This window comes from Lagopus leucura, unplaced genomic scaffold, assembly GCF_019238085.1.
Source record: "Lagopus leucura isolate 7727_CA_CO unplaced genomic scaffold, USGS_WTPT01 Super-Scaffold_100027, whole genome shotgun sequence".
Lineage (NCBI taxonomy): Eukaryota > Metazoa > Chordata > Aves > Galliformes > Phasianidae > Lagopus > Lagopus leucura.
This window is the reverse complement of record NW_024962278.1, coordinates 5,887,769-5,900,508: the sequence shown is the minus strand read 5'-3', so window position 1 is coordinate 5,900,508 and position 12,740 is coordinate 5,887,769. Positions and strand designations below refer to the sequence as shown.

At 38.8% G+C, this 12,740-nt stretch overlaps 1 protein-coding gene across 3 annotated transcripts in view; it reads left to right on the top strand.

Moving 5' to 3' along the window:
• The window catches only part of TTC1 (tetratricopeptide repeat domain 1), a 34,344-nt gene that overhangs the window by 11,616 nt on the left and 9,988 nt on the right, over positions 1 to 12,740 (top strand). For all 3 annotated transcript variants that reach the window (XM_042880756.1, XM_042880755.1, XM_042880757.1), the window contains exons 3-6: positions 480 to 540; positions 2,399 to 2,511; positions 4,626 to 4,662; positions 5,904 to 6,052. In XM_042880756.1, coding sequence (XP_042736690.1) covers positions 480 to 540; positions 2,399 to 2,511; positions 4,626 to 4,662; positions 5,904 to 6,052 — 360 coding nt within the window. The remainder of the gene's footprint in view (positions 1 to 479; positions 541 to 2,398; positions 2,512 to 4,625; positions 4,663 to 5,903; positions 6,053 to 12,740) is intronic.

The window sequence follows — 12,740 nt, the reverse complement described above, 5'->3', positions numbered from 1 at the left end:
CAGAGAGGTATTATGCACAGACCTGTTTCTAATTCAGTGAGCTGAAAATGCTTTGCATGTTTCTGAAAGTAACTATGGATTTCTGAGGTGGAATTATTTCAAACAAAACTTTTGAGACTTGACTATATAGAATGCATTTTAGATGTAGAGCTACACCAGTTGAATGGGTAAGGAATTAAGAAGCAAGCAAACAGCTAAGAGACTAACATGCTAGTTTAAACCGTATAATTCATTATGAGTGGTCTTGGTGCATAATGTTCACAAACTGGGGCTTTCTGACTGCCTTGCTGATGTACTGCAGTGTTTTATGGATTATGAAGTCTATCATCTCACAGTAGATGTAAGCAAGGGATCTTGGCACTAGCTAAAATTCTTCAGATTGTGTTTTATTTTGATTTTCATTCATAGTTTATTTGGAAATACAGCTGACCTACTTGTTCATTTCAGTTAAATACTTTGAGACGTCTCTTCTTTTGTAGAAAAGAAGAAAGGAAAGCACAACGCTAAAGGAGAAAGGAAATGAACAGTTCAAGAAAGGAGGTGCGTTGATAATCTTTGAATATTGTATGGAAATTGGTGAATGTTAGATTAATATTTAGCCATCATAGTGATATTGCAGGAAACTCGTAGGAAAATCTTGCATTTATTATTTTTCAGCTTTATCATCTTTATCGTTTCTTCACCCAGCCCTAGAGAACAGAAAGAGATAGCAGGCTTCCTTAAGAGTTAAGTTCAAATCACAAAGACTTGGATCTCTAGAGCAGGATTGTCATGAATGTTGAGTTTAAATCCAAGAACACGATACAAAACTGACTGCCTTCCGAGTGCCAAGGCTTTTTCTGAGAATCAAAAAAGGCTTCCACCAGTCCTGAGTATTGCTAATGCAATTGCTTAGAATTGATGATGGCTCAGTGGCTCAGTAATTCTCTCATAGCTTTGTATGTTTGTATGTGTCTTTTTATCCACTGGCTCAGTCCTTCATGTATGTGCTGTAATTGTGTAGGCATTTTTATACTTATTTATACATGCATTGTGTACATCGATGTGCATCTCTCTATATATGCATATACACACTTCTGTTTTTGTGTATGCACAGAGATACGCACTTTTATGTAGCTGTACACAACCATGCATGCACATAGAGACCTCTATAGTGAAAAAGATCTAGGTGTGTGTAAATTTCTGACTTACACTGAAACTGGATGTTTGTGAACATAGTTAATCTGTAGCAGCAGAGTTGAGGCGAGCAGTAAGTAATACCACCAGCAATATTTGGTAAAATGTATGAAGGGGAAAATGATTTTTGACACCCACCTTTCATTCTGAAGGTTAGAGGTTTCACAAAGAAACCAGGAAATGGAGATTAATGGTTCTGTCAGTCAGTGGGGACACAAACAGGTAACCTCCATTTCCCAGGGTATACTCCTATGATCAGATAGTGGTCTTCCTGTTGGAGGTCTTTTATTGTGTGTTGAGAAAGCAAGATTGCTGGGTAATGGTTTACCAATTCAGGCAAGTGCCAGAGCAGGCAGAAGGGGGCTGGTGGAACCATGGAAGTAGCAAGCCTGTAATATTGGCTCAGCTTTCTTGTGAGATCTTATCCATAGCTGTCTCTTGACAGATTCTTTGTTGGATCTGTTCAGTGTGCTTGTGCTGCTGATGGCTGTCAAATTGCTTACTGATCAGAAATAAACTTTTAAGCACCTGGTTGATCACTGGTTAATGTGGACAGAAACGATTGCTCTGCTTTGAGGAGAATGCATTTATCAGCTAGTAGGCTGTTGCTCACAGTCAATACAAGACCTTTCCATTACTTCTTTCTACCATTATTGGAAAGAAATAAAATGTGCTTAATCACTGGTCTTTCCTTTAGACCAGATTTGATGATGGATGACCATTGGGTGTCAGTGGTTTATGGTGACGGACCTGTAAGTCAGTCATTGAGGAAGTTGGGGCAGTTATCTCCCAAGCAGCTGAGAGCAGTTACTGGCAGAACACCATGTCCAGCAGGTGTTCCTTTCAGGGCAAGAATACATTTCTGGAAAGATTCAACCTCTGAGGCTGATGATACCCTCTCAACAAATAGGACAAAACAGCTTCAGGGGTGAGACCTGCATGCACAGCATGCTGTACTCATTATACTAAGCACAAGTCTATTTTTCTGCTCCCATGAGGCTGCTGATTTTAAATTAATTGATTGTCATTTATGTGGATGGTAGTCAGTCATGTACTTTGTCATAGAGCAGCTACTGCTTCTGACCACTGGTTTAGTATTGCATCACATATTGAGAAATGTTTCCAAAGAAATCATAGTCATGTAATTCGTTGACCATACTGGCATTTGAAATAAATGATCTGTTGCTTTCTTGTTATTTTTTTTCCCCTCTTGCATCTACAGAGTACGGAGAGGCAGAAGACTCTTACACAAAGGCTCTGCAAATTTGTCCAGCCTGCTTCCAAAAAGATAGGGCTGTTTTGTTTTCAAACAGAGCTGCTGCAAAAATGAAACAGGTGAATATCTTTTTTGTTTTATGAAATGATTAGTATTGATTGTATGCCACGTGAAATTATGAAGTCACTAAGGATCTGTAACAAGGGAAAGGAATTGCTGCATTTGCAGGCTTTGCTGCTTGTGTATTCTCTCAAGCTCCCAGTAGGAATGCTAGCATGTTTGGTTTTACTGAGGGTTAATTCAAAACTGAAAGTTGCAGTTGGAACTGTTCAGAGTTTCTCTTGACATTATATTTTAAACACTGATTGGTTTTTATTCTCCTTTAAACAAATTCAAAGTTCATGTGGAACAGATGTCTTTAAGCATGCTTAGCATATACAGACCATGTGTTAGATTGTTCAGAAGCGTGGCTAGTTAGTATCTTTTCTAAAAACCTGAGTAGTCTTGTAAAATAATTTGTTCAGATGCTTTAAGGCATAAGCAGAACTTCTAACAACTAATTCAGTGTGTGTGTGCTTCCTTCATAGTTGCTGTATTATAGCATAGATCTACGTAGCAGGGCAGTGTCTGAAGAGAATGGCTGCAGCTTTCTTCACGTCTTTTCTATTCCTTACCCAGGGACAGGTGCCCACTTGTTCCCGGAATCTGTATTCACTGTAGGCAGAATAGAAGCCCTAGGACCCACTCTGTCTGAACAGAAACTAAACAATTTACTTTGTAAGCTGATAATTGATTTTAAAGAATAACAGTTAGAGGTTCTTCATGTAAGTGAAGATTTCATCTTTATAAACAAGCTGTTGGACTGCTGTACAATTGGAAGAATGGGAGGAGAACCATTATGCCAGTTTGAGTTAATACAGTCTGTGGACATGCTACTGCATGGGACTGCAAAGGGAGCTAGAAGGACCTATCAGCAAGTATTTGGTAACACTTTTCTGGCTCACAGGACTGTTCAGCGTCTAAATTTAGTTGTCTGAGATATTTGTATGGCTTTTCTATAATGGTTATTATTGTACTTAAAGAAGTAGGTCTCTTCAGGCTATAAACATGCTAAATTACCTCTTCTTTCTAAATAAGTGGAAGTGAAAATTCAAGAGAAATTACTCCCTACTTTTGTTTTAAGATTGAATGGTTCTGGAAAAGTAGAATAGTAACTCCTATAATCTTTTTGTCCTCTTGTAAAGTTAACTGTCTTGCAGTTCTCTTTAATTTTGAGGCAGATGGAGCTCTGTTTGGGAATGTACCTTGCAGCCATATTTAAGTATAAATAAATCATTGCTCAGACAGAATTATCTAACTTGCTTTTGGGATACTAAATTATTTGGCCAGACAAGTTAAAAATGGAATTCAGTAGTAGCAGGTGCTGGAATCTTTCAAATACAAAAGCTGTAAACTGAAAAACATCCTCATAATCCAGGTGTTAACTAGAAAACTAATCTAATAATTCCCAAACAATCACAAGATGATGAAAGAACTATCCACAGACTAAAAACCTCACCTGTCCAGATGAGTGGAACCTCCCACACCAATACTTTACTCTGAAAATAGCAATGAGCAGCCTTGTTTTCTTGAAGGCCTTTCAGTTTAGATGAAAATAGGTTCTTTGTCTCAGTCTTCTTCCTTTTTTTCTTTTTCTCCATTATAAGCAGATTGCTTGACTCTCCTCTCCTAACTTGGCTGTCTGGGCACACTAAAATCTTGTCCCTACTGCTTCTGGCAGACTCAAGCATTTTCCCTGGTACAGGAAGTTATATGAGTCCTAAAGGAATATCTGCTTTCCAAATGTCTCAGCTTGTACAGACAGGAATTTATCTGGGAGTCTGGGAACAGTCAGTTCCAACCACTTACTTAATTGACATACGTACAAAAGCTGTAGCTCAGTTAAGCTAAGGCCTGCAGATGTGACTCAGCCTTTTGACTGTAGCTTGCTGCTGGCTGCTCTGTGCAGACTGATTAGTGGGGCAGCGTGCAATTGGAAGGCTGGCAGTCTTTGCAGAGAGAAAGCTAATCACTGGTAAAGAGCTTTAAATCAGAAGCAATGGTATGAAAAGCCTTGATTACATGAACATCCCAGTTCCTTGGAATTCCAGACAACCCTTCTTGCTTGCAATTGTAAGTAATCTGTTTCCCAAGAGATACAGTTTAACTGTAACAAAACTATTCTGTGTTCTAGGACAAGACAGAAGCTGCCCTAAATGACTGCAGCAAAGGTATGACTTTGTCTTTCCTGTGTTTTGCTCTTGTGCTAGATTTTTGATGAGTAAATGACACCAATTAGTGCTTTACAACAGTGCTATGACTTTGGGCACAACAGTCTTGAAGTAATTTAGAGAAAAACTGTAGTGGAAAGCATCTCAATCTAGAATTACTTACTTTGTGAAATGTGAATGAAACTTACTATCTGTAATAATTTACTTTATATTCTTTTATGCCAACAAGACTGTTGTTTGTACTTTTTTTTTTTTTTTTTTTTTTTAATAAGAAAGCATTTTTTATTGTGGAAGCTGTTATACTTACTTTTATAAACCCACTTCCACCTGCCATTCCCCTCAAACCTTGGTTTAATCCCAGGCTCCAAAGAGCTGTGGGGCCTCATAGAATTAAAAGCATTATCAGTTCCCTTTTATGCATGGCTTTTGCTTTGTCACAAGGGCTTATGCTTTCCCATTTTTGTCCTGCATAGTTTTATCTCTGCAACTTCTAGTGAAATCGTTTCAGCTGTGTGTTGCTTTATTGCTTCCACCCACTCACCCGTGCTCGAATATTTGTTAAACTCCCCATGATAGCTGGGGAAGAATGTCCGAATTACCAGTCAGAAAACTAATCCAGTGGCTGAGTGCCAGTACTGCTTGTACAGTAAATAGGAGTTTGTATGTTTTAAAAGTAACCTTGAAGGTAACAAATTCTAGCTGACCTCTCTTACTCTGGGGTTTTGCGTTTTGGCAGCGGTGCATTTTCAAAAACATTTCTGATAATTTTGTGGTGGCTTAGAGAGGACTGCTATGTTTTGCTGCAGTGAGACTTAAACCAACCATCGCCTGATGCTCCCCAGGGACTTGGCTTACAAACTGCAATGCAACACCTACAGCACAGCAGAGCAATTCACTCTGCAACATGCTGACTGTAGTATTGTCTTTGTCGTTCCAGAAGGAATAAGCTATAGAACACTTGCCTAATCTGAGTTTTAGTTATCCTGAAAATAATTTTAATGGGTTGGCAATTAAAAATTTAGGCAGGATTTTGTACTTGCTTTTACTGTGATAAAAAAATGGGTGAATAAATTCTTGAGAAATCAACAGCAGCCTGTGAATTGTAAGTTTAGGATTTAGTCCTAACTTTTAGTCCTAAAAATAACTATTAATATTAAAAAATTAATACACACTTAAGAATTATTTGTAGGAGCTGTAGGAATGTTTCAAGTAAAATGCTGTGCTTCATTTTTGTTTTCCAGCAGTGGAATTAGATCCTAACTATATTAGAGCTTTGCTGAGAAGAGCAGAACTATATGAAAAAACAGAAAAACTAGATGAAGCTCTGGAAGATTATAAAGCAATCCTAGAAAAAGACCCATCAGTTCATCAAGCCAGAGAAGCTTGTATGGTAAGCCTTTTCAGTATACTTTGACTCAACTTCAAAATGAAGACTTTCCTTTCCTAGTCTAAATATTCAGTGCTCTCAATGCAAGCTGCTTCATGTAGCAATACCTTTGAGTCTGAAATGTACTGTTCTCTTCCAGTTTTACATAGGATAGAAGGCATGAAATGCTACAACTTCCATTACGGACCTGAGTCCTGCTAAGCCTAGGTGGTTTTTTTTAACGTTTGTAAAATGATTGAAGGTAGATGTGTGTTTTGAGCTGCAAGCTGTATTTGCGCCTGTTGGATAGCATACCCCACGCCTTACACAATGCACACACAAAAATCACAGAGTTGTGGGAGTTGGAAGGGATCTAGAGATGGCTGAATCCAATCCTGCTAAAGCAAGTTCCCTACAGCAGCTCACGTAGGAATGCCTCCAGGTGGGTCTTGAATATCTCCAGAGAAGGAGGCTCTACAACCTCTCTGGGCAGCTTGTTCTACTGCTCCATCACTGACAGTGAAGAAGTTCTTCCTTACACGGTTTGTCACTGAATATATTACAGTTCTCACTTTTCTTCTAGTTTGATTCTCCCTGAGGGATATCTTGTAACTGAATGCAGTAATGTTTCAAAAATACTCGTCTAAGTAACGTGACAATACACTTACTACAAACTTTGAATTCCTGACTGAGGTTGTTAACTGTATTTATACATGTGCTAGGAAAGGTTGGCTAGGCCACAAACAGGACAGCACTGACTGCTGTGGTGAATCACTGCAGCATTTTAGTAGCCAGCACTTCAATATGGATCAGCAATTTGGAAATCATAGAATCGTTTGAATTGGAAGGAACCACTAAAGGCCATCTGGTGTAACTCTCCTGCAATGAACACGGACACCACAGCTCCATCAGGGCTCAGAGCCCCTCCAGCCTGACCTTGCGTGTCTGCAGGGATGGGGCACCCACCGCTTCTGGGCAGCCTGTGCAGTGCTTCTCTGCTCTTATTCTAAAAACAAACAAACAAAAAAAAAACCCCAAAAAACAAAACCTTAATTGTATTCTGACTTTTATTCTTAAAGTCGGAATACAAATACTCAATAATAAAGTTTTTGCTTGTTAATAAATTAGTGGGAATCTATTTTTCTTTCAGTATAATTTTTCTGGTAACTGATGAGTTTGCAGTTAAATGCTTTCTTGGCATAGAAATAGATACTTTTTTGATTACTTTATTATTTAAGTGAACAGCAGATAGAGGCTGTTTGAGTTATCTGCAAGTCTACTTAAACATAAGTCTACTTAAACGCTGGTATTTGGCTTCTTGATTTTGCTGTGTTCTGGTTTTGGTGTTTGTTGCGGGTTTTTAACATATACCTTGTGTGTATTGGCTATTTTGAGATACTTTACTAATAATGACTGAAGTCTGCTATTGATTTTTAAAAACTTAGCCTTTCACATAAAAAAGGCACCTGGTAGTTGTGTCACTCTTTTCTAATTAAATTATTTTTCTTGTTCCCAAATAACGTGAGTTCTTCAGCTTAGCACTGTGTTCCCATGTCTGCTGTCACTGAACATTATAAATACTTAAGGGTTAATGATTTCTTGAGGAAATTTTGTCATATCACTCAAATAATAATAATTAAAAAAAGTAAGTTCTTTAAGGTTTGCTTGGACTTCAGGATGTGGCAGCTTTGTTGAACAAAGGAAAACTCCTAACACTTCATGAAGCCCAGTCTATCATGTAAATAACCTCTACTCAGTGAGGATATAAAGTCATTGCTACAGCCAGTTCATTTGAGTTCGTAACTGTCAAATACAAGCAGAAAGTGTTTTTTCTAGTGAATGTTCAATATGTTAATGCTTAGCATGGAAACCTGCTGTCAGTTGGACAATTTCAAAGGGTCTTTTCACAAAGGTTGGTGTAGCACGAAGGGCTGTTTTTGTGCAGAAAGCTCCTCTTATAGGCTGCTTGCCATTCCTATTTCTGAAAGAGGTTATGAAGGCTGTTGAAAGGAAAAATGTGGTAGATAGAGAGACAGTCTGTGGCTTTGGAAGAATGCATGCAAATGAAGGGTAGCTGCTATCAAATAGAAAGTGACCACCAGTTATGTCAGAGCTGGAGCTTCGTGTCATGGTGTGTGAATGGCTCGTGAGCACCAGAGTGCCTGGAAAGAGCTGACTACCTTCCAGGCACCTTCCATACGGAAAACAACAACTTAATTCCATTTTACGATAAATGGATTTTTAAATATAATGCTTGGTTGGGCACTTGAATCTATATGACATAGTTGACTTTTAATAGCTTGTTAAATTTTCAAAGGGCATCAGTGTTCTGTGTTCAGATTCATATCAGTGAAACTGCAACCTACTCTGCCCCATAAAGGAAAAAAGTTTACTCCAGAAATTTTGTGTAAAAGCCACTATCTATACGTTGGTGCAGAAATATGTTTTCAAGGTTTAGGTTTAATTATTTTAATTCCCTATTTGTGAAAATAAGGTATTAGTAGTGATTTTTTTTTTTTTAATTCCCCTCCCCCGTACCATGGTGTTGTAATGACACATTAGGAAGTGCTTTAATAGCATATTAGACAAGAAGCCTTGCCTGAAATTACTTCCTTTGGGACTAGATCAATTGCACTGATGGCAGAAAAGTACTCTGCTTAACTGTGTAACTCCCATTAGTGGTAAGGGTAAGATTTCACAAAGCAGCTGAAGTGTTGAACTGCCTGCTGCTTAGAAAGCTGTCCAGTTGCTTTCCTCATGCTTATGCTGGTACAAGTCCATGACTGACCCTGTGGAGATGGCTCGTGATATATATATGTGTATATGTATGTGTATATATGTATGTATATACATGTGTATACATGTGTATATATATGTATATATATACATGTGGCTCTGGCAGGCAACTAACCTGGCCAGAAGGAAAAGCATCTATAAGTGAGCAAAAAAAAAAAAAAAAAAAAAAAGCCAGCAACCAAAAAAGCCCTGAAGAGCAGCTTTATATTGCCTTGGCTTTCTGCACTCAGAGGAGTCCTACTGCAGTTACTGGTGAGAAGAAAAGATGTGGTCAAGGCAGTGCAGGAACTGGGCCGGTCATTTCTGGCAGCACCCTGTGACAAGGTCAGTTTGCTGTACTGTGAAACAACCCCCTGATGCTTGTTGCGTGCAGCTGAGAGCAGGAGAGCGTTTTATCACCTAGCTCTTGGCAATGGCTTAATAAATGACAGGCTTGTCAAACATCGTTACTGCAGGGGCAGTGAACGTGATGCATCCATCATAGTCAAGAAAAGAGTATTTGTGTTGGCCATGTTTATAGTCTCCTAGCTGAGACTATGGCTTATTTGATCCAGGAGTTCAGCCAAGGAATCTGCTGACGTTTCTAAAGGAAACGATGGGATTTAGTTTTGTAGCTTGTAGTCTTTTAGCATTAGCCTCGATCCAAGAAAGAGGCCTAATGTAATCTAGTTGGTTACTTGGTAAAACAGTGCGAGCGTGTTTTAGCAGCTCTTCATACAAAGAGCAGCTGTGCAGATCTGACAGATTGTTACGAAGCACCAGTAAGGATTCCATAGATGACGATGTGAGAGCAGTCAGTCATTGGTACAAAATACAAGGAGTTTGAAACATACATCTTAGCTGATCTGAACCCCCTGAAAGTTTAGATGCAATCCTTCTTTCTCTTTCAAAACCACAATTTTCTTTCAGTATCTGGTGGAGATTTGTTCCAGGAAAGAATCAGAAACAGTGCTGCTGTTCTTCCTGGTCATCTTTCAGAAGTGTTTTAGAATGACTGGTCATTTACTTATAATTTTTGTAGCTGGAAAGCACAGAGTTTGACTGTTTCGTGTACATTCTGCTCCTCGACCTCATTTTAGTAGGCAGACTTCAGGTCACATGTGGTGCAGGATACGTTGTATGAAATGCCCTCAGTTTGTACTGGAGTGGTTGACAGCATTTTGCTTTTCAGTTGGTCAAGCTTCAGAATAAAAGCAGTATTTTGAGATTGAGGCTTTAAAGCCCTCCCCTCCCTACTCCCCCCCCCATGAAAATTTGTTAATGAAATACTGACATGGCTAATTTTATGCTTTTTAAAATAATTGTAATTGATCTCTAAATTTTATAATAAAAAACGTTGTTCCAGATATAATGCTGTCTCCACGTATGTAATTAGCAGATCTGTAATATGTAGGGACTAAGAGGTTCTGCTTTATTGTGATGTAAAGTGCCCTGCTCTTTGCAGAACTAGTTCAGCACTTCTGTGCCTCCACTGGTAGTGAAAATGATGCATCAAGAGAATCTGCAAATTGGCTTTGTTCACCTGTTAGAGCCAATCTTTCTCCTTCCTACGTATAAGAAATACTTCACATACTGCTGTAGGGAATATAATAATCTTGTTAAATGGGCGTTTAAATGAAGTTAAATGCACAGTAATTCTTTGCTTAGGTTCCTGATTTGTTAGCTGCTGTAAAATTTCAGTACGGCTTATATGTCAGAAGTACAGCACTCATGGTTTAAAGCCCACTGTTGCACACTTTGGTTGCCTTTGACATCATTTATGCCAAATGAAACAGTTTGAAATTACAGTGTTATGTGGTCAAATAATCCCTATCGATGCTTTTCCAGAGAGTGTTTATTTATGTGGTATCAATCGTTAGGTTTTGTTTTTAGAAGGTGTATAACAATGTTGTGTGAATTTGAGCTTCAGCACAGTTTCTGAGGGAGTGGCAGACCAGGTAAACTTACTTACCAAAAGAAGCTGTACTTTGAGATAAGTGTCACAGACCAAGATGAATAGCCAGGTTTATGGATACCGTTCTATAGATAAGTAACCTTAGATGTACTTTTCTGGAGTGAGAAATGCTGAGTCTTTGGAATAGTACTGTTCAGACAGACAAAACACAGAACACATATTTCTGATCAAGTATTTAGGTCTTCATTTCATGCTGAAGGCTGATGTCCACATGAGAGACAGATTCTGTGTAAGCCAAACTCATCCAAGATAGAGCAGATGTGTTGTGGTTTAACATGGCAGGTACTTGAGCACCACAAAGTCATTCACCCACTCCCCCAATTCCCAGTGGGATGGGGGAGAGAACAGGAAAAAAAATAAAGTAGAACTCGTGGGTTGAGATAAAACTACTTAGTAAGATAGAAAAAAGGAAGAGAGAATGTCACAGCCACAATGCAAACTGAATTTACAGCCTGGGGATATCCCCGCATTTTCATGTAGGCAGCTTGGGTCCAGACCCAAGTTAATAAGGCCCTCTGGGTCAGCAGGAGTTGGATGGTGTCTGACTGCACTAATTGGATCTGGTTCACTGGTGGTGGTATTGGGCCTAAGCTCATTTCAGACTTAGCCACCTCTGTGTATGTGCATTGTACTCTTTCATATTGACTTTTCAGTTTGTATGGGGTATAACACCTCACTTCCCCATCAGTGTTGAAAGTGCCCGTGTTCACCAATCAATACTGTTTTGAACAGGAGGAATAGCCAGGCAGATATTTTTTTTTTCCTTGACATGAATATCTTATTTCACTGTAACAATGTTATCAGAGTGACAAACCCATCCGTGATGATTGGAGCTATAAAATACAGGAAGGAACTAAATTAGGAAATTGAATTCTTTAACTATGTTCAGAAGCCAATTATCACAAGGGAAGTACATAAGGAGTGAATTCCACACTTGTTACCATAGTTTACAACTGTAATTAACTTACTGATAGCACCATTTCAGCAGATCTGTCTTATTTGCCATGACTATATAATTGGATCCTGAGCTGCCAGAGTTGTATAGTAATAAGCGTAGTAACTTTGAAATAGTAACTTCTGAAAATATGAAGAAGATGCAGTGTGAATGGCAGTTGCTTTTTATATATATTTTTAATATACAAAGGCTGCTCAAAAGTGATGTTTCTTATTTTATTATGTTGTCCTGTGGTGTCAGAGGTGGATGTTGGTGGTATGGAAGCAAAGGTTGAACCTTGTCACCGATATTCCATTCCATTTTGTTGCCATGTGCCAGATGGCAGCAGAGGGGCATTCTGACACAATGGCATCTGACTTGGAAGTGTGTATGAAGCACAGTGTGAAATGGATTTCTCCACGGGGAGAAAATGGTACACTGAGTGACATTCATTGACAACTTGGTGAATGTTGATAGAGGCCAAACAGTGAATGTGAGCACAGTGAGGTGATGGGTGGTGCATTTCAACAGTGGCTCACCTCTTCTGGCACAGACTTTTTATGAGCACAGCATGCAGGTTCTTCTTCGTTACTGATGGTGACTGTATGGAAAAATAATGTTTTGTAGCTGAGAATTTGCTCTCTCAAATAGTGTTACTATGCTCTTTGGATCTGTTGTAGTTTCTATGGAAATAAATGGGAGGCATTACTTTCAAAGTGATCTAAGCTGTTTTCAACTGATGCAATAGTAAGTGTAGTGAACATGAAACTATAGTTTAAAATGGTCTTTACAGTCAGTTAGCAAAACAGCACTGCTGTTTGAGATGGAAAACGAGCCACAGCTGTTCTAAGTGTAAATGGGAATCTCGGATCACTGAGAATACGTAGACTATGCTGTTATGCAATGCTTATTAGAATGTGATAAGTTTTTCACCTGTGATGGTGCACAGATTTTAACACTAGTGCCATTTCTGAGGAGGAAAAAAACCAGACTGTTCCTTGGACTGACGCCTTGCTCAGGATGAACTT